The sequence below is a fragment of the Neurospora hispaniola genome, assembly GCF_033458365.1.
Source record: "Neurospora hispaniola strain FGSC 10403 chromosome Unknown B0T23scaffold_6, whole genome shotgun sequence".
NCBI classification, from domain to species: Eukaryota; Fungi; Ascomycota; class Sordariomycetes; order Sordariales; family Sordariaceae; genus Neurospora; species Neurospora hispaniola.
In genome coordinates this window covers 2974671-3001263 of record NW_026944411.1, presented here as the reverse complement: position 1 = coordinate 3001263, position 26593 = coordinate 2974671, and the positions used below count along the sequence as shown (strand labels likewise).

The following is a 26593-nucleotide window of genomic DNA, read 5'->3' as shown; positions in this document are numbered from 1 at the left end:
ATACATACTCAGCTGCCCGGTAATCAACAAGTTTTATGTTGGCAATCATCGTTCAGTGTCAGTCATGTCTCCCAAAATGAGCACAAGGAGATCCTCCAGGTCGTAAGTTGCCGGCTGCCTAACTATTTCCATGTGTCAAGACAAACCCGTTTTCTAACTTCAACAGGCGGCTGGGATCGGAAATGGTCCAAGTGCTCGTGGGCAAGGAACAACGCGACTTTCGAATGCACAAGAAGCTCCTTTGCACAACCAGCGTCTTCTTCCGCAACCACATCCAAGTCGCCCAGCAAGAAAGCAAGACGACCAAATCCGAATTCGACGACTCGGTCCTCTGGCTCCCCGAAGAATCCCCCGAAGTATTCGAACTATTCATCGTCTGGCTCTACGACCGTCGCGCCTTTCAAGCATACGTCGACAGCGCCGTAGAAAAGGCCTCGAGAGATCGATACTCGCCCACCTCCTCCCCTAGCCGAATATCTCCTGCTCGACATTCCCCGTCCCGAATGGGAACGACCAGACATGCGGAAACAACCGACAGTGAACGGCGGGCCCTTCGCTGGAACCTGGTTCGTCTGCATCTCTTCGCCGAGGTAATCGACCTCCCCGCTTTGCAAGACGACTCGATGGACGCCCTACAAGATTTGTACCTCCGCTGCGACTGGGACATGTCGCCGGGGTTCATCACCTTTCTGTACGGCGATTGTTCCCTCGAGAATGCAGTCAGGCTGCGCAAATGGGCCGTGGCAATGCTGGCCTGGACGCTGCACGGCGGGGACGGCACGTCAAGTGAGTTCGAGAAGCTGTTTGCTGTGTTCCCGAAACTCAAAGCGGATTACGGCATGCACTTTAACAAGATGGCGGCGAGCAAGGCGGATCTACGGATCAAGAACCCCCAGTTGAGGCTACCGATGAACAATCTTAGGAGCGAGGAGCGCTTGTTTGGCTTTAGGCAATGCTCGTTTCATAGTCATCGATCGGCAGTTGGGGAAGGGGTTTGTCCCCATTTGGTCACGGGGCAGGAAGATTCAAACGATATGGAGACTGGGTCGACCCTGATGGGCGAGGATATCATTTCGGAGGAGGAGGACGAGGAGAAGCTGGAAGGCGAAGCAGGAAGTTCGGATAGCGAGGTGATAATTACACCCGTGTGCGATATGGAAACTTCTTTCCTGGACCTATCATAGCACATGTCAGTGCTTTTTTTTTTTTTTTTTTTTCTTTTCCTTTTTCTGGAGTTCGGGTCAAAGGGAGGCATCAAAGGCAACATACCAATACAATAATACATCTGTTCAACCACTAATCCAAAGCACATGTGTCATAACCACCACCTGGGTACTTTTGAATCCACCCACCTCCTTCTTGAATACACTCACCCATTTTCATCCCCCATTCCTTTGTTGATCCTACCCTGCAATTGACGAGAACTTGCTTCATCAACATCCACACATGGGGTAACCGTCGCCAGTCGGATCCCAAAGCTGAACGAGAACTCACAGGTCGCCACGGTTCGACAAGAAGAAACCAAAGCCAATGAAACCCCAAGCAAAGACACAAGAGAAACGTAAACATGAGCACAAATGGCTTTTTGGAGTTTCGTCTGTGAGACTCCATCAAAGAGCCTCATTGGTTCGCGCCAGATTCGGAACCACTTGCGCCTAAGCTAAGACCTTGAACCAGAGTCCAAGACCAATGTTGTCATCCTTTGACTGGAACTTTTGGTCTTCGAAAGCTGCGAGTAGGTTGCGTTGGCGATCGTCTGGCTGGATCATTGGAGATGGGCGTCTTGTTGAGGTGGAGAACTGATTTGGCGCAGCATCTTGCTTGCGCCAATTCCAATGTGTTTCTCAGAGTTGTGATTGAATGGAGCTATACCATAGGACGCAGAGATGGCAACAGAATTGTAGGCTTTGGATTACTGTAGGAGGAAGATGAAATGTATATAATGGCCTTCGTCACTCGCTTTTTCAAAGGTAGAGTTTTTGGAATCATCAGCAACAGCATCAGAACAACAATACCCATCATCCACATCAATTGATCGTTTACTACCAAAAATGAAGTTCACAACCACCACCGCCCTCCTCCTCGCCACCGGCATCACCACCATCGCCGCCATGCCTTGGTCTACCAAGAACTCGGCCAAGACTCCCTCTCAAGTGTTTGAGGAGGACATCACGTTAGTCACCTCACCTCACTTCCATATCGCTCGCTCGCTACCACCCAATCTGCCTACCTACTACACACTTCCCCCCCGCAGCAGTTTGGAGTACTCGACATCGCTGCCCTGTCAGACATTGCAGTTGTTTGATTCCCCTCCACTCTTTTCAACTTCACAACACAGCTTGTCATCTTGCCATCTCGTTTACATCGCGCGCATTCCCCACCGTATGTGTGTGTGTACCATTTAACTAACACCACGTCGCATTTCCTGCTGTGTTCAGTCTCCGCATCGAAGTTGTCCCCAAGACCAACAAGCAGCAGCAGCAGCAGTCTACGAAGAAAAATGACTTTGCTAGATTACTGAAGACCGGCGATGACGATGATGAAAAGCCCGAGATTTGCTGGAGGGCGTGCTTTGGGGACAGCCCGAATTGTCCTGAGGGATGGGTGAGTTTTTCTCCCTCGGTTTGGTTGCTTCCCAGGCTCTTGATAATGTTTTTTTCTTTTCTTTTTTTTTTGGAGTGTATGTGTGTGATTTGTGCAGGACTTTTGACTAACTTTGTTCCCTCTCGGTGTAATAGCACTCAAAGCAGTTTGGTGATTGCTGGACTTGCTGCAAGACTCTTGGGGAGGATACTCTTGACTTGTAAGATTGTCCTCTCTGGGCTGGGATGAGGGCAGGAAATCTTGTTTGTCTGCTATCTGCAAACCGAGTGATAGTGCTTGCGGCAATGAGTGATGAGGTCTATGTGGAGAGGTAGTTAGGCTACTAGCCGATATGAATTATGATGTGTGACGAAAGAGGTGATACAAGATGCCTTCGACTCCTGAATGATTATTTGTACGACTATCTTCCGTGAATTGTCGTGCTTTCTTTGAGATGATTGATCCGAAAGGCACGGTTCATGACGATGAGGAATAAAGAAGAATAAAACGGAAATGGAATTGGAAAGTTTCTGTTACGATATCAGTCGTGGTGGATGTTTCCTCGTTGGGGCGCGAGTTCCCTACGTGGCTGTTGGCTTGTGATTTGTACCTGGTTTTTGCCGGTTGTCCCTGCCTTTTCTATTCCGAAATCCAATAACTTGATTTTCCTTCCCTTGGATTAATGGATAATTCCTCCCTTCAAGCTTCTATGCGTGTCGGTTCGCGGACTACTTTCGATTGTCCGGTTGATGTTTCTAGGATTTTCCAATCTTCTTGCGAGGCATCCATTCGCCTCGATTTTGTACTTCCCGCGACTCGACGTTGTGATCACCTCACGTACTACCGCGTATTACTCTGGTGATTGGCTGTGATATCAATGAAGCTAGCAGACAGGGGGTGATGGCGACATCGACCAAGAGATTCTAGGACTTCTTGAACGGCGCTAACCACCGCCACCATTTTCTTATTCCGACTACATACCGTCAATATGATCTGTCCTCACCTCTCCCGCCAGCAACAAAATTTGTTGCTATCCATCTCTTCTTGAGGCGACTGGATTCGCTTGACTTTGTGAGCGTCTCTCGCCCGATCACTCACATTGATTTGCCGTCGACCTGAGCAGACGTCGACGATGGATGCCCCTCAGTTGAGCTACCAGAAATCGGACAAAAACGACCTCGCTGGCGGCAAGGAAGAAACTACCAGAGAATCACCTAAAGAGCAAATAGCCGCGAAGAACTACACCTGGGCATGGAGGTATGATCACCAAACGTGGAGGCAGAGTTACGACATTCCTCATTCCTGCCGCCACTGCCGCCGAATCAAGGTAGTCGAAAACCCGAAGCCATTTTCTGTTGCCATCGACAGAGCGTTTGATGTCCGTAGGGAGGGTAACCCTTTTATCCGTCTCTGTATAGCCGAGAAAATATCTGATATACGGCAGGCGATGGATGACAACTGTCCCCTGTTTCGGGTTTGGTTTGAGGAGTGTAGGGATGAGAATATGAAGGACTCAGAGCTTCTCCATCTCTTTGATATTGATGGCTCCGGAATGGTTCAGGCAGCCTTTTGGGGCAAAGGTCTGTACATGGATGCACATGGGTATGGGGATCTCGCACTTCTCTTCCGAAAGGATTGCGACCTCCTTCCAGAAAGAGAGTGGCTAAGAACCATTGTTCAGCCGGGTAAGTTGCTTATGATAATCGGTCGTCGGTCGACAGTTTCGACCTTTATCTACTCGCTTACTTCAAGTTCTTTACTAATAACTACTAGATGAGCCAAGAGAAAGTTTGACTTGCGACCCAGGCGCTTCGGATTCGTTCGAAATATGTCGGGATTTGATGTCCAAATGCTCCTTATCCCATCCTCTTTGCCGCATGCCACCTTCCTCTTTTATCCCCACCAGACTACTGGATGTCACTGAACATGATGTGAAGCTTGTTGAGACGTCGGACATGGATAAGAGTGAACGTCATGGATGGTGTGCCCTGAGTTACGTCTGGGGCGGCGATGTGCCTCTGAAGACCACGAAAGCAACGCAGCTGGCTCATAAGAAACGCATTCCCCTCGACACTCTTCCTCAGACCATGAAAGATGCAGTTTATGTTTGCCGGGGTATGGCCATTAGGTACCTATGGATCGACGCTCTCTGCATTATACAAGACGATCAGGAGGATCTCCGCGAAGAAGTCAGCCATATGCCCAAGGTTTATCAATACGCGGCACTCACGATATCTGCGGCGTCATCCAGAAGCATCTACGATGGGTTCCTTTACCGACGTGGATATTGGAGCCACACGTTCCCCGCAATTGACATTCGGGTTGCGCCCGACTCTGGTGAGAGTATCAGATTGTTTGTCTACGTTATCATGTATTCACACGCGTTCTATAAACGCAAAGAGCCCATTCTTCAGAGAGCGTGGACGTATCAGGAGGATATGCTCTCACCACGCATCTTAAACTATCGAACTCACCATTTGGAGTGGAAGTGCAGGACGCATACCGAGCTCGTTGGCGCGCCAGAATTCGGTTTACTCAAAGAGCCCATGACACAGTTCAATCGCTCCGAAAAGGGACAATCGGAGACGTTGATGACCAGCCATGACACATACAGGCTGTCGTCGTCAAGGTTATGGATTGACATGGTTATCGAATATTCCAAAAGAGAAGCATCCTTTGCCTCAGACAAATTGCGCGCGCTTTCTGCCGTTGCCCGGGTCTATCACCTTGAGACAGGAAAGGAGTACCTAGCCGGCCTGTGGAAGGAGGATATCCCAGCTGCGCTCTGCTGGGCTAGTGGTCCACCACCAGGAGAGTCTGAAGCAGGCCAATTCGTCACTTCCCAACGGCCAAGAGAGTATCGCGCACCCTCTTGGTCATGGGCATCTGTCGACACACCAGTGCACTATTGGGGGCATAGATGCAACTGCGCGCCAGTGAAGCCGCGCCCAATACAAGTTTTGAGTGCTGGTATTATACCAACTTATCCAAACGGAGAATTTGACTCGATTGCCTCAGGCTTTTTGGTTCTCCATGGCCCCATTCGGGCCTGGGCTTTACCAACACCTATCAAGTTGCGTGAATTCAAGACAAAGGATCCCACGGAGTGGTGGTGGAGTATCTGGGTCGAGGAAGTCAACGCTTATGTTTACCCGGATGCCATTGAGGATGGACATGAAATGCTGGACACCTTGTGGTTCTTGCTACTGGCCGAACGGGACAACAATTATCACCCCGACCCGGGGGCAAGGGAACCCTCTACAACCTATTATGGACTGGTTCTCAAAGAGGCTATAGGACATCCTAATACTTTTAGCCGAATTGGGTACTTTCGGACCGAAGCGATGTTTGATGCCGACTGTGACTGTTCGAATCGCGATGAGGTCTACACTTCCGCCATGTTCTTTAACTATTTCGAGGACCGAAACATCACTCTCATATGAAGGCATTATGGTTCCAATTGGTGGAGCTGTACTGAGGAAAAGTGGAATGGGCTGGAGGTTCTCAAACTCCGTCGCATGTAGAGCTATGCAGCCAGGTCATACCGTTATAAAAAGAATACCTATTTTGCCGAGTATACTTCTTGTCATCGACACCAGATTGCGAAGATTCACGATATGGTGGTCCTTGATTGATCGATCAGCACGAGTAATGGTAACACGCGCAGCATCTTCCTGTTCCATGCTACTACTAGAGATCTTCCCAGGAAGGGATAATTGAAGGTGCAGTTAGCGGCTGCTGACAAGGCTGTATAGTCTGGTAGAGCGACAAGCTGCTAGTAAAGCGTGCAACTGACTGCTCTACAGAAAACAGGAGTTATAAGTAGCAGAAATGCATCATTCTTGTAATGCATTAGTACCTACCTACCGAGCAGGGGCTGGACGAACGAAGGCGAAATCCACCAGTGTACCTAGCCATCACAACTACCAACATCCAGTCTGTTGGCTTCGGCCTGCACCACGCAAACCAGCTTTATTGCCCTGAACCTGAAGAAAAAAAGAAAAAAATGAAAAAAGAAAAAAGAAAGAAAATAAATCCAATTTATCGCAACCTCTCGTACCTAGCTTAGGTGCCTGACGAAAGTCAATCCTGGTGAATCATACCTACCTAGTGTGCGGAAGGAGGTGGTTTCAGCAGAGGAGTGTTGAGTGCGTCCTTTTACATGACGTTCGTTAGGACTGGACACGTTCATGACCCCCCACTCCTTATCCCTCCCTCCCCGGTACTTGTCTGTTGATTCCAGATGAGAGCCTAAGCATCAATCATAAAGGGTCGGAGTACCCAGCCGTCAGTTACTCGGCCGAGCCACCTCAATCATCTACGCCGAATGTAAGAACCAAACGCACTGGGGATCGAATAGCCCATTAATCACAAACTGAACAATCATTTTGTATGGCTCTCTGGTGTTCTATCATGGTAGAGATACCTGTAGAGCTGAGAAGCATACCTAGGTTGGAAGCAAACAAACACGTTGTCTGATGAGGAGATGGAGCAGTCCGCAAGGTTTGATTCATCTCTTGAAGATCTTCAATGCCCGACATACATGAGTCATTTGGTTTGGTAGTGCAGTTCTTGAAGTAGGGAACAAAAGTAGAACACTGAAAATAGTCGTATACAATTGTCATACCTAAACCGAGCGGTATTTGTCTTTGATCAGGTACCTCTACTAAAATGTCATCAGGTCTCCAACAACGCCCACAACAATAAAGACGGAAACAACGGACATGGCGACAAAGGTCCTTGATGCGAAACCGCACAATGCAAAGACTACCTTCACTGACTGTAGAGGTAAAGACCATCGATTTAACTTTTAGGAGAGAAAATGTAGACTTGGAGATCACTGATGATGGCGCAATTCCCTTATTGGTCTCCACATAGCTGGAGGCCCTTCTATAGGTAGGTACCTAGGTATCCTGATAAAGCGTCACGTTGGTGAATAGCTGCGCTTTTCGGATGGCAGGTGGCTATAATGAAAACGTTCATCCCTTTATCTTTGTATACGATCACTGCCCTTCAACCAACTGCCCTTCCCGCAGCGTTTCAAACCCTCGAGAGCTCTCGTCACTTGGTAATTTCAAGCAGCGAGTTGCTCATGATACCTACTTAGCTTCTTGGGTTCTTTGACAACAGGCGCTGTTTGTGAACCTGTATGGAGCAAACATAACATACATCAGCATGGCCCTGACTACCTTATCTTCTTGACCCTCGCGAATGCTTCATTGATGATTACGAACGCTCAAGTGACCATGAGCGCTTCAAATGCCTTGACGACAAAAGCTTTAGTTATAACAGCCCTCGAAAACACCACTCAAGGTCGCAAAATGTCTACCCGCAGATTCACGAGCACTCTTCTACTTCCACAGCAGTCCAAGTAAACACAAATTTGTCTACCATCTACCTTTTTATTTAGCATCGGCCTCGAAACACAGACTGCGTTGGGGTGTACGGGCTGAAAATGAGTGGTAGCGGACAGGACAGAATTTCACCCAAGGCAATCAAGGAACTATTCGAGCGTGGAATTGGATCCAGAGAAACCTGTAAGAACCGTTATATCTACCCTAAATTCTTCGACAAGATATCTTGGGAAAAGGTTGGAAGCTATCCATCCGCGTATCCGGACAAACTTCGAGAGTTTGGTAAGCCAACCCTTCTTAGTGAATGAAGCCGACATTTACGGGTGTGCTGATTGAAAATTGCCTACTTCTAGTCTTGGAAATCATCAGACATCAAGATAATATCCAGCTACGGAGACTACGGGCTATGCTTCGACAGCTTGAACAACTAAAAAAAACCTCTAAACCAGTTGGCAATTCTTCATAGTTACTTCCCATCTCTACCTATATACTTGCCCGAGATGGGCCGCTCAACTGCCAAAATAGGGCGTTAGTGCTTTTCACGGACGTTCTCTACGTAAAACCCGGTATGCACTACCCAAATCATAACATACGGTCCAAAAGTACCCCTTTCGCCTGCAAGATAATTGTTAGCCTTAACTGAGTTTCGCGCTTTTTCTGTTAGTGCATTCTTCGACATCCCTTTTCTCGCGTTCCTTTACTTTCGTATCCTTTACGTGTTATGTGTATACCCCTATTGATATACTCTAAGGGGGGTCCCGGGGGGCGCAACCCCCTAGCATTAAAATAACTAGAAATTCTAGAACATCAATGAGAAGTTATTAAATTGCTTTAGAAAGAAAAGACCAGCCCAAAATCCAATTGTATACTAACGGGCTACAACCCAGGATCCAGGCTTACATCCTCTGGGAAGGGCTGCGGCTTGCCGCCCCGAACACTAGTAAGCAGCGAAAGGAAAAACGCGGCAGAAGGAAGTTTCAAGAAGGTAAAGCTAGAGGTACCTACCTACCTACTGAGCCAAAATCCTCGACGGCGAATACGACCCATCCGCGTTCGACATCACCGTCGAGGGTGATCAAAACCATTGCTCTCGTGTTAACATGGCCTGTAGAGTTCGCCTTCAGCAGCCTGCGTGTTGACCTAGGCGAGCTCGCTCGCGAGCACAAAGGCCCTACACTGAATAGAAGGGCTTTCAACGGAAGACCAACAAGAAGGCTGCAGATACTCCCGCACAAAGGGGGGGGAACGCAACAGAAAGAAACTCGAATGGAAGACCGACAAGAAGGCAATAGAAACTCTTGGACCAAGACATCACCTGTAATTTCCAGCTTGGTACCTACCTGCAGAGCAGACATACGACAAACTGCCCAGCAACAGGTGGCTGCCGAAAGAGTGGGTGAGGAAAGGAACATGACCAGAGGGGGGGGGGGAACAAAAAGGCAAGAGATACCTGATAAAGGGAAGGAATAGTAGGGATGGAAGGACCTCACTGTCCAAGGAAACATATCCGTCAAGCACAGCTTGCTCTTTCAATAACAGGGAAAGATCATCATTCTCTGGAAAGTACATAAGGTGTACCTACGTCTACTTAATGAAGGGTTATTGGTTACCTACTAGTGAAAAGGACCGAAATGAATGTTCGACTTTTGCTGGGGTTAAGTGCACTATTTAGGGAGTGACACTCTTGAGGCACTGTGAACGGTTTAAAAACCACAATAATATCAATCAACCTTCAACGAGGGAAGGAGTATTGGGTAATACTCATTCAAGCATTCATTGACACGCAGATAATGATTGTGGTCTAAAACCATTCAGTGACATTGAGTGAATGTTAGGCATTATATGACGATTCAATCAACGAGTTGTGTCACTATTAATGCAGCGCTTGTTCTGGCCGGCTAAAGCAGCACCGAGGAGCTATTGGATGTACAACAACTTGAAGACTTGGGACGTGCCTTGAACGATGGCATGGTCAACTATCTGTGCTCATACGACAAGGAGCTCCGAATGCCTGATTTCGAATACCCACCAGGAGATCTGGTGTCAGGCGATGCTGCTGCTTTTTGTGACCTCGCCCAGTGGGGATCTGGACCAACCATCAAAATCTCCATCAAAGGATGGGAAGATGTGGAAACGGACAAATCTGAGCACGCGCGGAAGCCTTCTGGATGGACTGAATGAAGAGCGAAATGAGTCACCAGCAGGCACAGATCTGTCTGCTGAAGAAGATCCCACCTTCGTCCCTGAGGTGTGCTAACAGCTGCACGTGGTTGACTTTCCTGTTTGAAAAAGAAGGTGCGGGCCAAGCAGCCATCCGCAGACCCCGGTCACGGTCATGGAATATTGGCTGGTCGCTTACTTAGGTAGGAACGTGACCTTTGTCTTTCTCTTTTCCCTCTGCTTCTGTTAGGTTCTTGAGGCAGCTCCAGCCTGACGCAGAGGGGGCGATTGGCTTAATGGCCATAGCCAAGTACATCGCTACTTCGTAGGGCATACGGGCGGAGGAAGAGGATAGTTCGGATGGAGAATCGGCGACGACGATGCTTGCGTGCCCGCCGAGGGCAAAGATTGCTGCGCTCCCTGCGCCCGCTCGAAGAACTCGAGCACTTGCCGGCAGCAGCCCTCTGCCGTCTGGGCTCGGTACTGCTCCTACCCTAGTTGGGGGAGGAAAGAGTAGAGTAGATTCGTTGTGGAGTGGGTCATCATACGAGATTGAGAAGTGGTCGTTGTTCATCATCAGCCAACGTAGGCGCACAAAGCTTCTTGCTAGTGTGGCGCCGAACTCCCATGCGCTGTTCTCTTTGAGCAGCGCTGCGATAAACGTCAGCAAAGCTGTAATCAGGCTCGTAAGTCCTCTTGCGACCATTGCCTGGTGCATTTCGCGGCTGGACAGTAGGTATGCTGTCTGCGTTGATTGTACTGCCCGCGCGGGCGATGTACGAGTGGGTGAGTGTGGAGGTGTTGGGCCTCGCCTTGATTCTCAACCTGTGATTGATCGTGCGCTCCGCTGTTTGCAAAGGTCACGACGCTTTGATTCTCGACTTGCGAGTGATGGTTCGCTCCGCTGTTCGCGGAGTTGACGCCATCTTGATTAGAGACGAAATCAAACCTCCATCTCTAAATGTTTCTCTAAACTCTAGTGATCAAGGTGAATGGACAATGCAAGTCTCTCCAGAGTTTTGGTCGTGAGCAGCAATTGCTGCCTCTAGTTGTGTGTGTGGTAAGAATCTGGGAGAAGAATGCGAGGTTCTAAGACCTCCCCAAAAGCCACCTCATGGTACGTGCTCCTTCCAGAGCAATCGCACCGCTTGTTATCGTTGTGATACTGCACACAAGCTGTGCTTCAGAGTTTTAACAAGCACTCACGTTGTCCATTGAGACAGATGATGCAGGGAATGGTGCATCGCTTTCGATGCTGGGCGGCCATGTTATTAGTGGTGCTCTTCTGAGTGGTCTCGGCGAGGCGACAGCAGGACGTTAGGCGACGTATCTGCTCGCGTTAGGAGGGCAGGCGACGAAACTAGGAGAGTGGTGATGTTGGGAGATTGAGCAACAGCTGGAGGAGAGGAGAGAGGGAAAAGAGAGAATAAGAGGGAGAGAGGCCGGGGGAGGGGTTTGGTTTCTGTGATATGAGTAGATCCTTTCGTGATAGCCGCGGAACCGCTTCAATGATAATATAGGTCGTCCACCCTGAAATCAATGAAACAATGTTGCAAGAAATCCCGCAAGGATCGGGAAACATTGTAGACCCTTTCGCGTGCGTCCTGCCCTGCTTTGCTCTCACTTTGGAGAATGAGCCGGAGAAATGGACTCCACCGGCGTCGACATGAAGGAGGACGGAAAGATTCAAAGATAGACTACTTCTTCCAAGTTTGCTCACCAAGGATTTTCCCCAAAAGAGTATTCCAAGAGATCAAAAATGCGGATTCAGCTAGCCCTTGAGTTGACTTGGCAGTTGATATTGCAGGGAACCGTTGTTCAGTGAGATACTATGAAATTCAAAGAAATGTATATCGCAATGCCTCTCAAGATATTTTTTAATCATCTGGCAAGTGTTTCGACAGGTAATCAACCTTTACATCACGCGGAGTTAGTCTTAAAATCATGAGTGGCCGTCGTGTGTGGTTGTGAAGATGTTGTTGTCTTCAAAGTGGGTCCACCAAAGATGTATGTAGAGGTATTCTTAACTCGAATACATACCACAAAAAGCTGCCGGTCAGAGATGGCACGGTCTTCATGCTTCACATGGCTACCTATCCACCTGCGTTCTTGTCAAGTCAAGTTCGTTTTCGACTTTCCCAATCACCCACTGAGTTTCAGGAATGGTAGGTACCTACATGTAGGCTTGATCAAGACAGCTCTACCGCTTTCCAACACCCATTCATTCAGAAAAGAGTTAAACGCAAAAGTGCAAAGAGACTCCTCAAGATGGCGAGCGTGCCCGATTCACCAATTCGAAAAGTGCAAGTTAAATAACCAGAATTGTACGACACACAATAGTATCGGTACGCGTAAGAGAGGATCAGGAGAACAAGGATATAGGCTTTCCTCCAGTCACGATACTCAAGACATTCGGAAGGACAAGCATCATCGGGCGCCATCATTTCATTGACGAACATCAACAATTTCCCTACAGCGGCGAAGACGAATGCATAGATGGACAGCAGAACCGTCGGGTCTATAGGGATTAGGGTCCGGTACGACGGTGAAAGAGCGCGCCTGAACGGGTCTACCGGACTTGCCAGTGGACATACATAGGTACGATACGTATGGGCTTACGAACGGTAACTTCAGCATGTATACGAACGTATACACCATCGGTAACACCAACTCGGGCAGTAATTCGCGGTCAACGAAAGCCTTATTGTCAGCTACCTAGTAGCACCGACCTGAGCAAAGGCTATCATACAACTTCCAAATCAGCCAACGCCTTTCATTCATCATCTTCCGCAACGTCCATCGAAGGCCCGTGCTTGTAAGACGTTTTTCGTGTGTTGATAATGTTTTTTTTTTTTTTTTTTTTTTTTTTTTTTTTTTTTTTTTTTAAGTATAGAGATTCCACGGTTGGTTCTCCTGCCTGGATGCTAACGATCGATCATTCCTTGAGTTCAAGAGCACCCAAACTAGCCATCAACTACTATGAAAGTGGCTCGTGAAAATGATTGATCTTGATCGTCCAGTTTTATCCAGCCTTTGGTCGAATCAACAGTATTTGAGGCGTCTAGTTGAAATCCGCATTCACACAATATCAGCGTGAAACCGACACGGAGAAGGGATAATCACATACTCAAGCAGATACCGCAGATACAGCAGGTACGACACTTGTAACAAAACGCGCGTCTAATGCTGGTATATTTATGCATCCCCCCGGAGCCTCCATTGCTACCTAATAGAAGAAGAATGATATAAAGCCAAACCCCAAGCGCCAACCCAAGCAAGACACACGGTCTACTATACCGGTGCGTCATCAACCTTGCGCCTCCCATTATTCCTTGTCCCTCCTGTTGTTGTTGATCGCTCATGCCCTTGGGCGCCATCTAGTGAGGACGCCTCTGGCCCTGGCCTTGCGTTCCCATTCCTTGGAGACACTCTCTCACTCTGTGTCCCTGACCCTGATCCCGAACCTTGCGCCTGTCCCTGACTTTGACCCTGGCCATGATAATCCCTTAACAGCCCCTCCCCTTCCTCCTCATGTATCGCAACTATTGCTTCCGCCCTAAGCCCCGGCACACCAAGAGTAGTCTTGGGTTTATTCTTCCACCACCTTGCTCTCAAAAACCCGCTGACTAGATCCTGCAGACCACCACCACCTGATGGTTTCCGTGGTACTGTCGTTGCTGAAGGTTTGCGGGGAATGAAACCGGGAAACCCGGTGGACCTCCTACGTCTCCCAAAATTCCGTCGGGCCGAGGCAAGATCGGTGGCTGCTCTGGGCGCAAATTGGTAGCTATCGCTTACTTCCCTTCGACGAGGGTGGAGGAGGGAAGTACCCTCGTTTGGATTCGTGACGGGTAAAGTAGTGGAGCGTCGCCTGCTGCTGGAGAGAAAGGCTGGGGAGGAAGTGGAGGAGTGGTCGGGTGGCGTGTCGCGGTCTTCGAGCTCGTCCCAAATTTCGGCGCATTCGGTCCATCGGTTCTTAGGGAGGGTGCGGATCGATTGGCCGGCTAGAGAACGCTGGCGCTTTGGTTGCGCCCTCACCACGACGGGCCCGCCGTCTTGAGAGGTGCCGTCGCCGAGCCGGGATTGGCTGGCGCTGAAGGTGTTGTAGCTGTACAAGCGTGGGGAGGGAACGCCGATGCGTTCTTCTTCATCTTCAATGTCGGAACGTAAGAGAAGGGCTTCTTCGTCGTTTTCGTCTTCGGTGTCTTCGACCAGGCCCATTCCTGGGGCGAGTGTCGACTGTCCGACGCTGGGAGTGTGTTGTTCGTCGTGGAGACGCCATGACAGTGCCAGGACGCCGGCTAGAAGGATGACGGTGCCGAGGGTGATTAGGCACGCCTGGAGCGGGCTAATCAGTTCGGTCTGATCGAAGTAGATTAGGCCATCTAGAATGGCGATGATGTTATAGATGCAAAATATTAGTGGATAAAGAACCGAGGTCGAAACCAGTTTCAGGCCGCGGTGTAGGTAGTAGAGCTGGCTGAGAGCGAGCGTGACGAGGGCCAGAAGAATGACCCAGGATTGCCAGTGGACGAACTGGTTATCGCCGTCCACGATGGTCTTGACGAGCAGTTCGACGGCTGACTTGGCCACCAACAGGGAGTGAGCAGACAAGATGCCACTTATGCACCCGTATGCAAAACCCCGAGCCAGGCGGAACCGGGAATGCTGCATCAGCTTCGTAAAGTGGCTGACCACATCTGTCGCGATCGCAATGCCCAGCACAAGGAATCCCTGAAACACCATCCAGGCCACGAACGGACCTCGTCCCAACAACTCCAGCAGCTCGCTCAGCTTGTGCGCCGGCGAGGGAATAGCCCCGAAAATGGCGATCAAGACTGCGCCGCTGCAGACCAGCAAGGTTCCCCATAGTGACCACCTCGTGAAGGGTTCTCCAAGAATGAGAGTGGCGCATATCGAGTTGAAGACCAAGCCGGACGCTTGGAGTGTCGAGAGAACCGGTAAAGGGAGGACCGATATCTGAACCGAGCTCCCGATGACATTGGAGATGATGAACATGCCCATTCCTACCTGCCACCTCCTTCTCCGGTATGGCGGTCGTCGAACATCGTAGGGCCCCTTTTCATCTTCGAGTATGTGGGACTTTCGTTGCAGCGTGAGGCCGAGACTTTGCACGCTCGTGGATATCAAGCCGACTATTATTCCGAGCTGTGGTTGCGCATGGAAAATTAGGAGTTGTCGGTGGAAAGATGGAAGTGTGTCGAGTGTTTAGCTTACAGCAATGCTCCCTCCAGGAGAGATGCCGCCAATGAGCCCCATGGCGCCTGTGGTTTGAGGCTATCTTTCACCCAGACAGCCAGAGGGGCGAGGTGGCGGCTATTATGCTATGTTTGCATGGGGGGAATCTTGTGACGGAGATGCCGCTCGGTCGCTGAGGTTGTCCGGGCGAGTTGTTGGGTCGAAGGGAGAATATGTACCACAACAAAGAGCGTTGTTGGCTATGATTGGAATCGACGTAATTCGAGCGCACGAAGACCCGGGTCAGGTGCACAATCGGTGAAGGGGGCGAGAGTTTGTCGTCCGGTTCAATTCGGTAGTCTAGGTGTGTCGCAAACGGTCGAGGCGGTCGTAGGTATCAAGGTACGTAGCGAGGTATTGTAGAATGTAGGTAGGTGGGTTAGATAGAGGCCGATGATAAGGTTGGTTGATTAGTAGGTAGGTTGTTGCCGCCGTGAGGACCTCGCTGGACAGTAGACTGTTGTTATAGGGTCTTTCTCCCTGATGTCTCACTGCAGGGCACCTCAGTAATATGCGGCCGCAGGGCAGGCACGGCAAATGGCTATCGACCTCCGGCTCTTGTAAACTGGAGTGCAAATCTCGGATAGTTCACTGAGCTGCTATCACGAAAGGAGTGGTTGAAGGAAAGTAGAGGCAAGTAGTGGAAGGGGGGAAATTGTGTATTCGAGAGACGAAACATTAAAACTCTTGGAAAAAGACAGGGCAACTTCCATGAACCGGGCGCCCACTATACGTATGGAGAGGTATGGATCGGGCCTTGACGCATGAATAAGTGGAAGGAACAAAACCACCGGGCGTCGTCGACCTGACCTCCATGGACCCAAACCCAGACTCTGCTCAGCTTTCTTCCTTTCCTTCTTTCTGCAACATGGAAGGAAAGATGCGTGGAACTGCCTGGCTGACATGGGTCCCGTCACCGAGACGGGCTGGTGCCCTGGAGGGAGGTGCCCGGTCTACCTAGCGCGACGCTCTCACGCGCAGTGCAGCAGCGTATGTGCAGCACATGTTACAGGCCGTCAATGCGCTATGGCTGAACGCTAGGTAAGGGGAAGACTCCGTTCGCTGCGAGTGATTGACCGCGGTGCCCTGAGGGTGGCGGGTGGGTCCAATCAGCTGACATGCCCTGGGGCCTTGGTTCCACTTCCCTCTCCTTGTCGGGTGAGTGTCGGTCGCTTTGCCAGCCGGACATCACTTGCAGCTAGCTAGCCGACGGTGATCATAGGTAGGTAGGTATCGGACTGGTGACGAACCCGGGCGGGCATGGATTTCATTCCTCAAAGCGGCAGGCATCTGGTAGAGGTACCTCTACGCAGTACATTACCGATAGGACTGAGGCTGATGTCACTTTGTTCGAGGTCCCCAAGCCGACGGGAGGTGGGGCTTACTGTGGCTGGTGCCTGCCGCAGTTATCTCACGTAATGCCTTGAGTGAGGGCTGTTCTCCAGGTCCCCGGGCCGGTTCGAAGCTCTGCACTGCAGCGGGGCGACAGCGAGCGACGTCGTGAGTTCAGTTGGCTGATGTCCACCACCACCACCACCACCTACTTGTAGCTGGAGGTTCGTTGCCCAGGGCCGGGGTTGCTGTTGCCAGCCTTTCTGGCTCCATCCCAGGGCAGTGCCAAGCCAACATCATCACCCTTCCCCAAGCTGCGTCAACGGGCAACAACAACAACATCCATTAGTCGACGTCGTTTGTCGATATCCTCCGTCTAAACTAAATACTTCCAGCAACCGCGATACCCTTTGAGCCCTGTTTTCCACTTTTGATAGATCGCCATCCCCCCAGCGTCCCTACACCTCACGTCTTCGTCGTCTTACACCCGACATCGATCCAAGTTAGCTCTGCCCGCCACGAGCTTCCCCTCCCAAGGACGACGACGACATCACATCCTCGATCACCGTCCTTCGGAGACCCGAACCACCACCACAACACCTATTCCCTAGAGTGCCTTCATAAACACCCGCCAAAATGTCACAAGTTCACGCCTTGTCCGACGATCAGGTAGAGCCAATTCCGTCCAGTCCAGATAACCAACCATGCAATGCCAGCTAACCAAAGAACCACACTGCCCACCAACCAGGTCGGACAAGAGCTCCGCAAGATGACGGCCTTCATCAAGCAAGAAGCCGAGGAAAAGGCGCGCGAGATCCAGATCAAGGCCGACGAGGAATTCGCCATTGAAAAGTCCAAGCTGGTCCGCCAGGAGACGGACGCCATCGACTCGGCCTACGCCAAAAAGTTCAAGCAGGCCCAGATGTCGCAGCAGATCACGCGGTCGACAATGGCCAACAAGACGCGACTCCGGGTCCTGGGCGCGCGCCAGGAGCTGCTGGACGAGATCTTTGAGGCCGCCAGCGCCCAGCTCGGCCAAGCTACCCACGACCTGGGCCGCTACAAGGACATCCTCAGGGACTTGATCCTGGAGGGCTTCTACGCCATGAACGAGCCGGAGCTGGTGATCCGCGCGCGCCAGGCGGATTATGACGCGGTCAGGGAGGCGGCGGGGTGGGCGAGCGCCGAGTACAAGCACAAGACGGATAAGGATGTCAAGGCGACGATTGATGCGGAGAATCCCGTTCCTGAGGGGAGGTAGGTTATACATACACACACCATGCTTCGGGCTGTGGTGAAGAGGAAGGAGAGGAAGAAGAAGAAGAAATGATGCTAACACGATTTGATATATAGCGCCGGTGGCATCATCATCGTTGGCGGAAACGGCAAGATCGATATCGACAACACCTTCGAGGCCAGGTTGACCCTGCTTAAGGACAGCGCTCTCCCGGCGATGCGCAAGGCTCTGTTCGGTGAAAACCCCAACCGCAAGTTCTTCGATTAAATGCACCGCTTCTTTGGAAGGCTGCGAATGCGCAGAAGGCCTACAACAAAGTTACGGCACCTGATGTTCAGGAAAGGGAGAAAGGAGTCCTGTGGACGAATCTCCAGAGGGAGACGAAAGCCAGAGGTTCACGCCAGAGCGTTGGGTGCTTACTACTCGTTGTTTGATGATGTTCAATGACAAAGACAAGTTAAGCCAAGAAAAGGTTGGCGAAGGAGTATGGTAGGTGGTTATGGATGATGGACGAATGCATGCATGGAGGATTATCATGTTAGAGTTTTGTATGATACAGTTGTTTTCGCTGTTTCCCCCCCTTGTTTATCGCAAAGCAACTGTTGTTTCATGCTGTTGGCTTCCTTTGAGTTCCTCTAGACTTTGCCAATCTTTGAGAACTGTACGTTTCCTGACATGGCCAACCATTTACCTCATATCTTAACGCTTCTATATTGCCTTTCATTCCATATACCGCAGACACACAAACAGACAATGCAAGCCGATTGTACACCATACCGAATAACCCCCACAGTTCAACACCAGTAAACAGAGTTCCTCCTAACGCCCAAAAACCAAACATGTCCATACATCCCATTCAACAAACCCCCATTTAAGCCTCAGTCTTCGCTGCCCCCGCCGTCGTCTTCCCCAAAAACCTCCTCATAAACATCTTCTGCTCCACCCCCTCCCTCTCCCTCTTCTGTTCCCGTTCCCTCTCCTCCTCACTATCCACGTCCTCCCCATACCCACCAACACCACCACCCAAGATCCCCGACCCTCCTCCTCCTGCTGCTCCTCCTCCTCCTCCCGCAGACCGAATCCCAAAGATATTCGTCCTACTCACCGGCTTCGTCCTAACCGCCCACTCCAATTTTCTCTCCAGGTCTTTCAGCTTGACTTTGGCTTCCAACCGAGAGATCTCTGCTGTCGACCCGGATTGGTCGTGGATGTTGGACCAGAGGGTGCGGATGCGGCGGGTGAGGAGGTCGATTTGGCGGTTATGCGATTTGGTTTCGGGGTTTGTTGTGGAGGAGGATGATGATGTCGTGGATTTAGGGAACGGAAGGGGAACCGAACAAGAAGAAGAAGAAGAAGAAGAAGAAGAAGAAGAAGAAGAGGGAGGATCGCCGTCGCCGATGGATATGCGTAATAGGTCGGTTTGGGCCGAGAGAACAAAGTAATCGGCAGACGAGGAAGAACGGGTCGTCTGAAAGTGGGGAGAGATGTCGAGGTAGGAGAGAAGTAAAGGGAAGGAAAAAGTCTGGGAAGGGTCGTGCAGGGAAAATTCTTGAATGGGGGAGGGGATCTTGGGTGATGATGATGATGATGATGATAGAGAAGGGGGGGAGGGTAAGAGAGAGGTGGAAGCGGAGGCAAAGAGGAAGGCGAGCGCTAGGCGGCGGCGGAGGTTGACTAGTTTCGGGGTCTGGTAGGGCAGGGCACGGAGGGCGTCCGAGAGGAGGGAGGAGTCCGTGGTTAGGGAGTAGAGACTGCTGCAGCAGGAGAGGCAGAAGGCGTCGAAAGAGGAGGATGGCACGGCTTCGACGAGGTTGATGAGGGTGTGTCGGAAGGTGGAGTGCAGGTCCGGGTTGCGCCGGATGAGGGCGTCCATGCCAAGGCGGAGGAGGAGGGTCGTGGAGCGGGTGAGGGAGTCAATGGATAGGCCGTGGGCGGTCTGGGATAGGATGCGCAGGACGGTGCGGAGCGGGGTCCAGTCCCGGTCCATGTTGTAGGGACGGCCAGGGTCGGGCTTCGTTTGCTCAGTGCCGTCTTCTGATGGTGATGGCGTCTCGAGACATCGCTTGGGTGTGCCGATGGTGCGGAATAACTGGGTGATACGGTCGGGTGTGAGGAGTCGGCCTGCTTGCTCGAGACATGTCCCTAGAAGTCGGAGGTTGGCTTCTCGTAACCTCCGGGTCTTGACGAAGGGTAGTTCGTCCACGATCCAGACAAAGATCTCGTCGGGTAGGTTCCGAAGTTTGCACTGGAGATGGTACGGAACTCCGCGCTCGAGGAGATCCGTTCTCCCCTTTTGTGCCGCCAGGATTTTCCACACACCGGTGGCTGCGTGCTGGGGAAACTTGTTCCGGAAGCCTATGGACAGATCGTCGACCACTTTGTGCCCATGGTTCTCGTCAAAGAAGTACCATTGTTTACGCTGGCTTGTGGCTTCCGTCCTCTTGACGGCCCTCAGCAGCTTCTCCTTCTTGGTCTCCTCCTGACTGTCCTCCGCTTCGGACAACATATCCAGCATGTCGTCATGGAGCGTGGTCCCCTCCTTCTTGACAGCAAGTGGCTCGGCTCGTTTGTTGTCCTCTTCTTCATCCTCGGCCATGAGCGCCTCAACTCGCTTTTCGCTTTCTGCGATCTTCTTGTCTGCCTCGGTATGCTTCAAGATGGCCTTCATGTCGAACTTGTGCTTCTTGTTGAAGTTGATGGGTGAAATCACAAATTTGGCTGAAGCCACCCGCTTTGAAGCCGGCCCTTTCGTCGGGCTTCCGTTTGCTCGAATGGACATGGGTACTTCGGTCTTTGGTTCGGCGAAGAGATCAGGCAGGTCATCGTCCGATGATATGAAGTCGCTGTCGCCGTCTTCTTCTTCGTCGGATGCTCCAATGACGGCATTTCGATCTCGTACCGGCTTTAGCGCAGATCGGGGCTTTGGCGGTGATGACAAAAGTGCCAAGGGCGAATATGGAGGCGGTACAGGAGACCTGATGGGGAGTGATGATTTGAATCCCGTTCCTGGCGTTCCAGGCATTTTGAAGGGCGACATTGCTGCCCTGATGGGCGATCGTGGGATTGAAGATGGTGGAACCTGGGAACTCCCTTGAGAGTCCTGCGAGTCCCGCGGGGCCGGCTTGAAGAAGCTGGTGATTGCAGCGTTCTTGGACATTGTGTCGAATTGATGGTCTGCTCGACGAGGTTGACGATACGATGCTGAATTTCAACAAGTCAGAAACAATACGGGCAACGAACGGTCTGCGCTCGCCTCCTAGAACCCCCCCTATCAAGGAACTTGAACAGCTTGGGCTTCAAGCAGCTGGAGGTATGATAAACATGTGTAATTGATATTCCTATCTCATCATGCTGTCTACCAGGAAAAGTCGGTTGTTCATTGAGGTCCTCCCGTCGTCGTGTGAAGAGACGCGTTGCTGCAGCTTTACCCGCGTCGCAGCGGCCCGCTTCAATTTACAGTGCATTTGACAGGATCCCCACCAACTGCCCCGCTAAAAACGCCTGGCTGCATGTTCTCGGGTTAGGGCTAAGCGAGGGAAATGCAAGCTGCAGTGGTTGGAGGATGAGTGAAAGAGCCAAGTGGAAACCCCAAACAATGAACAACTTGAGGTTGTCGTCGAGAGATACCTACCTACCCAAAGACTACCGCTTCGCATCGGTGCGAGCCTTATCTTTCTTTCTTTGTCACGGCCAACACTATCCATCCACCTCCATGACAACCTTACCGACGTGATCATAGTGACTCAGCCCATCATGAATCCGTTACTCATCAGGAGTACCCAAGAACATGCTTGCTCGATCTCACTCAACAGTCGCTCCATGACAGCAGCACATGACAGATGATTGGCCATTCGTCAACTGCGAGTGATGTCAGCAAGAAAGCCAATGGCTTCGCCAATACACTTGTCTTGTCTGCCACCGAGAAGACCACAGCGCATACTCAAACAACTACGTCGGGTAGGCTGAGAAGCGGAATTCTTTTTCCTTTCTTTTCTTTATTTTGGAGGCTCAAGGAGACGTACGTCAAACGGTAGGCACGGAAATTTCTTTTTTGAGTTTTTGGGCAACACCCCTGCCAGCTTGCATTGACCATTATGTCGGAGCTTGGATATGGTATCGGGCAGGGAAAACTCACCGTTTCCAGTTGGGAGGGGTGACCCAACTTCGCGATTCCGTTCGCTTCTTCAGGTCATTCTTGGATTCTATGCCTTGACGGGAAAGGAAAGGCCCTTGTGTGAGATCTGTTACCTAAATTTTGCGAGGGTTCGTTGGGAGAAAGACATTCAAGGGTCGCGAGAGGAAATCAAGGGTCTGCTCCAACGAACCAAAAATCAACCCGTCGGGCGATGATGCCATCCCGAATTCCCTTTCCTTTTATAGCATCTTTTTTGAAATAACTCAGGACCTTCGACGTCGCCAATCCGTGGAGCCATGGCCTAGTGTGTGTAGTGTAAAATGTTTTCGTCTCAAAACTTTCGCTGTCAAACACTTCAGGTTTATGTACCTCGGCCATTCATCTGTTTTGTGTTATCAGGCCGTCACGGCCAAGTATTTCACAGCCTCAATTCCTTTTCAAGCGTCGTTCTTGAGATCCCTTCGCCTGCCTGTTTTATCTGATCCAAGGACCCGTCCGTCCCATGACACATGGGTGAAATTGTTAACGATTGCTAGTAACCATTATGGTAATTTTAACACTTTCGCTAAAAACCGCCTCCTTGGCGAACGCTTGGACGTCAGGACAGACTGGACGGACGTTAAGGCTTCGACCGCTTTGCTAGGGTGACCCCAGTCTTGGTGGTTACGACTAATAAAGGACAAATCCATTTTAAGTGCTAGTATCGATCCATCATGCGTGCTTTGGAAAAGTCTTATCAGAGTCCCTGAATAACTCGCAGTCTATTTCTTTCTGTATCTTAATCTAGTCCCTTCTGCAAGTCCAGTCAGATTTTGAGCAATTGAAGTTTTGCTGGGTTCGGCATTGACACCCTCCCGCCCGTCTGTAGCGTATGGTAGTCGTAGATTCTTTGTCAGCGGCCAAAACAAAAGTCTAAAAAGGCTACCTCTACCTACGCTGCGTTGTTGACATCATCCAATCCAATCCGATCGATCCAACAACAAATACATTGATACACACCGTGATGCAGTACAGTACCTTAGCTTTCGATGAACCAACCCAAAAAAAAAGTCCCTCGATGCAGTGCAATGTTGGTCCAATCATCAACGGTTCCAGTTTTCCAAACCAAAGAATTGTCATCAGTTGCTTGCTGTGTGTCTCAATTGTGCTGATGATAATCAAGGGTAGGTAAGCAAAGGGTCCAAACTGGGTCTCATCTATCCATCCATTCATCATCCCTCGGGGGTGGGAGATACCGAGGGCGGCGGCGACGGCGCACGCACGCACGCACGCACGCACGGTTCGTTACACTACACACAGAGGTGGACAAGTTTCATCGTCTACTTTTGTCTTTTTTTCGTTCTTTCTTTTGCCGGAAAGTTTAAATGTAGGTATAACGAGGTCCGCCCTACGTAGTATATCGTATTCATGTACCCGGAAATTGGTGTGTGTGTGTGCTCCGATCGGGTATTCATTTGTACAGTTTTTGTGGGTGTCAAGTTACTTACTGATACTGTAAGTATTTCGAGTTGTTCGCCAGTTACTTACTTACTTACTTACTTAAGGTACTTACAGTCTAGTTGTAAAAGTGTAAACGTCATGGCATCTTTCTTTCTCTCTGTAAGCGTCATCATCAGGACTCATGATGATTCATCATCACCAGCTTACACAAGTCCCGATTTTTAAGGTGTGGTGTGGTAGCAGCATGAGTCGGAGTGGCCACGCATCGATCTTGGGGTATTGTTCTTGGCTTCGTTGTATGTAGTTTGCACACAGTGTTCGACTCTTTTCGGTTAGTAAAGAAATGCTGGCAGAGTGCCAAGCAGAGGAACAAGTGAAGATTCCAAAACCGCCAGACTGTTGTGTGCTTTTGTGCATTCACTGTACTGTACACTACACTTGTATGTATCACGAAAAGAAGCCTCACTAAAAGGCACCCGATGATTCAAAACCCGAGAATGGTTGGAGCCCTGCCGAGTCTTGTGCTGGTTTTAGGTGATGGCTGATGTATGAACGGATAAACAAAGTCACTGAAACGCGATACACAGGTAAAATTGGCGTGTTACACCAGCACAATAAGTATAGTAATGTCCTCTGTCAATGCAAGTAAGTCCGGCACTATGGGGGACAGCTCGAATCCTCAGCTTTGGGGGGGGGGGGGGGGGGGGGTTTGATACCAAGGGGCGCCTCACGTACGCAGTACCTACAACTGCGAGAAGTGGAAATGTTTACATCTGATGGATGGGTCAGTCTGTAGAATATGCGTTTGCAAAAGGTCGGCTTGCTTGAAAAGATTGATAGGGACATGATAGTAGCACAACCATACCTGGAACCAAACCCACACCCTTTCGGACATCAGACATCAGACTTAATCAGGATTAAGAGAGGGTACTATTTGCTGGAAAGGGTCATGATTGATTCAGGAGGCGGTCGACGTTGAGTGTCACGGGATAGCTTCCCAATATGCCTTGTGCCCTGCCCTGCCCTGCCTTGCGTTTGCCCTGCTGGGTAGGTAGTAATGTATACAGCGGTAACGGCGTACGCCTTGGCGCGGCACTGGGCTGGCAGCGAGCTCAAGGGGTTGAGCCGCAAATCGTTCGGTTGTTCAGGGCAGAGAGACACAAGAGGTCGGCTCTCAAACTGGCAAGCGGCTTTGCTCCAGGAGAGAGAAGAAGAATTGAAAGGCATTACTTGCAAGGCTCTTGAAAAGGGTTAGGACGGGAAGTCGTTGTTTGAACTCCATCCTTATCTTTCTCAAAGAAGATCCATCGAGGCTGTGAAATAGGGGTCGCCCGCCCGCCTGCCCGCCGGTCGGTGCTCAATCGGTCATCGGTCAAATCCTGTTTGCTTCCCTTCCTTGTCAGGGCCGCCTGGGCTAGGGCCTCGTCAACGACGGGGATAGAGACGCGTAGACGCGCTGTCGGCGGTGTGATCATGAATGCACTCTGGTCATTCACCTTTATTTATAAAATGAAATCGTTGTAAAATGGTGGTTAAGACTGGCTGGCTGTATTGGGAACTGGGGCACCTGGTCTGGTGGCGCTGCAAGTCATGATAGCGAGGCGGCGGATGGGCTTGTAGCATTCATTGCATCACTCACAAGGAAGACAATAGGTAGATTAAGATTCCAACGTTCAGTCCCAGTGTGAGCTGAAGACGGGTTTTCCAGAATACCTACCAGTTGGCCCCCCAGGGCTGCCGAGATACATACTGTAGCCCCTATTTTTCTTCCTTGGGTTTGGTTGGGTAGGGTCGCTCGATGAGAGGAGTCTTCCCCACGATGGAGTAGATCTCTTTAGTCCGCCTTTCATCAAAATTGCGAGGATCTCAACAAGCGCGCGGGCACGCGCCTCGGTCTTTTCTTGCTGTTCCTGTGTGTGAAGTACATACAGAGTACGTACTCACGAATCTGGAAGTTGTTTCGCAATGCACGCATATTCTCCAAGCCTTCCACTTCAAGAAGGCCGAGCATTTGAATTGTGAGCCAAGCCCCGTCAGGCTACCTGACAAGCTGCTGTAACACTTTCATTTTGCGGATCATGAGAACTTATACCTGATTGGGCAGGCGACTCCATACTATTCGTCGCCTTTCAGTTGGGGGTTTGCAGAAAGAGGAAAGGTTCCGAAGCTGGACAACGGGGGACTTTTTATGCAACGCGGGCTTCGGGACCCGGGTTTTGAGTAAAACCCGAGAGAGATATGATGCGTTGCTTGTTCCTCTGCAAAACGCTTTCCTGATCTTCACGATGTTACCTAGAGGTGTGTATAGTGGAGGTTTGGTATAATATGTATATCATGACCGTACGTACCGAGAGCGGAGAGAGATAGCGAGACCTCCCCAACAACAGCGAACCTCAAACTTGCTGCCCACCTATAGAGAAGTAAAACTGCAAGATGGATAAAATGAAGAGGTGCATTGGGTGGCATCGCAAGGCGGGGAGGGCTTATTACTTGAGTGGCTCATGGGCTGATGGACAGATGGCCATGGCCCGGAGAGGCAATTGTTCGGAATCCTATGGCTCTTGATCCCCACTTTGCTCTCCTGCGATCTCTGCAAGAACCAGCAGGATCGACGACGGCTTCCATGTTTTTTTTTTCTTTGCCCGCACGTGCGTTGGTATCGATTTGGTGCTTTCTTACACACAGGCTTACCAGGGAGGGAAGGGCGTCAGGGCGTCAAGCCTCTCTCGGAGCTGACAGCGAGGGGCCGAGCATCCCGAATGCCACTGTGGTCATTTGGAAGTGTCGAGGTTGAGGCATGGTAATGTTTCACGTGTAACCATTCCATTATGTACACAGAGAGGCAGAGGAATAAAGAAATGAGTTGGAGGTGGCCGGGCGAGGCATGTGCCGGGCATCAATTCCATAGCCACCACCGCCCACCGTACAAAACCAAAGGTCTCAGGTCGGACTATTTGGCGCATGACGGGGTTCACAACGGGGTTGGCCGTGGTGGTAACAGGCGGGAGTGGAGGAACAACGAAGGAAGGAAGGCCGGGTGCCCCCACCTTGTCGTGCCGCGACGCCGTAAATGATGAGCTTGAGAGAGGAGTC

General features: G+C 50.7%; 7 protein-coding genes across 7 annotated transcripts; 4 read left to right on the top strand and 3 right to left on the bottom strand.

Annotated features, from left to right (window-relative positions):
- Positions 1-64: 64 nt before the first annotated feature.
- B0T23DRAFT_397988 (uncharacterized protein) lies at positions 65-1184 on the top strand (the record flags this gene model as incomplete). The annotated part of the gene is made up of 2 exons (XM_062838327.1): positions 65-102; positions 167-1184. 2 exons carry the CDS (start codon positions 65-67, stop codon positions 1182-1184), a joined length of 1056 nt encoding a protein of 351 aa, XP_062691171.1.
- Positions 1185-1983: 799 nt separating this feature from the next.
- On the top strand, positions 1984-3038 carry B0T23DRAFT_385535 (uncharacterized protein). The gene is made up of 3 exons (XM_062837542.1): positions 1984-2173; positions 2439-2604; positions 2739-3038. Exons 1-3 carry the CDS (start codon positions 2052-2054, stop codon positions 2805-2807), a joined length of 357 nt encoding a protein of 118 aa, XP_062691170.1. The 5' UTR covers positions 1984-2051; the 3' UTR covers positions 2808-3038.
- Positions 3039-4087: 1049 nt separating this feature from the next.
- Positions 4088-6026, top strand: B0T23DRAFT_406628 (heterokaryon incompatibility protein-domain-containing protein; the record flags this gene model as incomplete). The annotated part of the gene is made up of 3 exons (XM_062839121.1): positions 4088-4138; positions 4521-5008; positions 5183-6026. The coding sequence occupies 3 exons, from the start codon at positions 4088-4090 to the stop codon at positions 6024-6026; spliced, it is 1383 nt and encodes a 460-aa protein (XP_062691169.1).
- A 7060-nt stretch (positions 6027-13086) lies between these two features.
- On the bottom strand, positions 13087-15358 carry B0T23DRAFT_385533 (uncharacterized protein). The gene has a single exon (XM_062837541.1). The coding sequence runs from the start codon at positions 15120-15122 to the stop codon at positions 13389-13391; it is 1734 nt and encodes a 577-aa protein (XP_062691168.1). The 5' UTR covers positions 15123-15358; the 3' UTR covers positions 13087-13388.
- A 1819-nt stretch (positions 15359-17177) lies between these two features.
- B0T23DRAFT_202251 (vacuolar ATP synthase subunit E) lies at positions 17178-18362 on the top strand. Its single transcript, XM_062833407.1, has 3 exons — positions 17178-17357; positions 17437-17945; positions 18042-18362. The coding sequence occupies exons 1-3, from the start codon at positions 17325-17327 to the stop codon at positions 18190-18192; spliced, it is 693 nt and encodes a 230-aa protein (XP_062691167.1). The 5' UTR covers positions 17178-17324; the 3' UTR covers positions 18193-18362.
- A 434-nt stretch (positions 18363-18796) lies between these two features.
- B0T23DRAFT_455472 (uncharacterized protein) lies at positions 18797-21326 on the bottom strand (the record flags this gene model as incomplete). The annotated part of the gene is made up of 1 exon (XM_062841237.1): positions 18797-21326. Exon 1 carries the CDS (start codon positions 21080-21082, stop codon positions 18797-18799), a length of 2286 nt encoding a protein of 761 aa, XP_062691166.1. The 5' UTR covers positions 21083-21326.
- A 3973-nt stretch (positions 21327-25299) lies between these two features.
- On the bottom strand, positions 25300-25653 carry B0T23DRAFT_385524 (uncharacterized protein). The gene has a single exon (XM_062837540.1). The coding sequence runs from the start codon at positions 25509-25511 to the stop codon at positions 25350-25352; it is 162 nt and encodes a 53-aa protein (XP_062691165.1). The 5' UTR covers positions 25512-25653; the 3' UTR covers positions 25300-25349.
- Positions 25654-26593: the final 940 nt, after the last annotated feature.

Bases quoted from the DNA above. Each gene is read 5' to 3' on its own strand.
- B0T23DRAFT_385535 (XM_062837542.1), top strand. From the start codon at position 2,052: ATGAAGTTCACAACCACCACCGCCCTCCTCCTCGCCACCGGCATCACC. The intron at 2,174-2,438 runs GTTAGTCACCTC...TGCTGTGTTCAG, and splicing joins GTGTTTGAGGAGGACATCAC to TCTCCGCATCGAAGTTGTCC. The intron at 2,605-2,738 runs GTGAGTTTTTCT...TCGGTGTAATAG, and splicing joins CGAATTGTCCTGAGGGATGG to CACTCAAAGCAGTTTGGTGA.
- B0T23DRAFT_385533 (XM_062837541.1), bottom strand. From the start codon at position 15,122: ATGGGCATGTTCATCATCTCCAATGTCATCGGGAGCTCGGTTCAGATA.
- B0T23DRAFT_385524 (XM_062837540.1), bottom strand. From the start codon at position 25,511: ATGCTCGGCCTTCTTGAAGTGGAAGGCTTGGAGAATATGCGTGCATTG.
- B0T23DRAFT_202251 (XM_062833407.1), top strand. From the start codon at position 17,325: ATGTCACAAGTTCACGCCTTGTCCGACGATCAG. The intron at 17,358-17,436 runs GTAGAGCCAATT...CCCACCAACCAG, and splicing joins ACGCCTTGTCCGACGATCAG to GTCGGACAAGAGCTCCGCAA. The intron at 17,946-18,041 runs GTAGGTTATACA...TTTGATATATAG, and splicing joins AATCCCGTTCCTGAGGGGAG to CGCCGGTGGCATCATCATCG.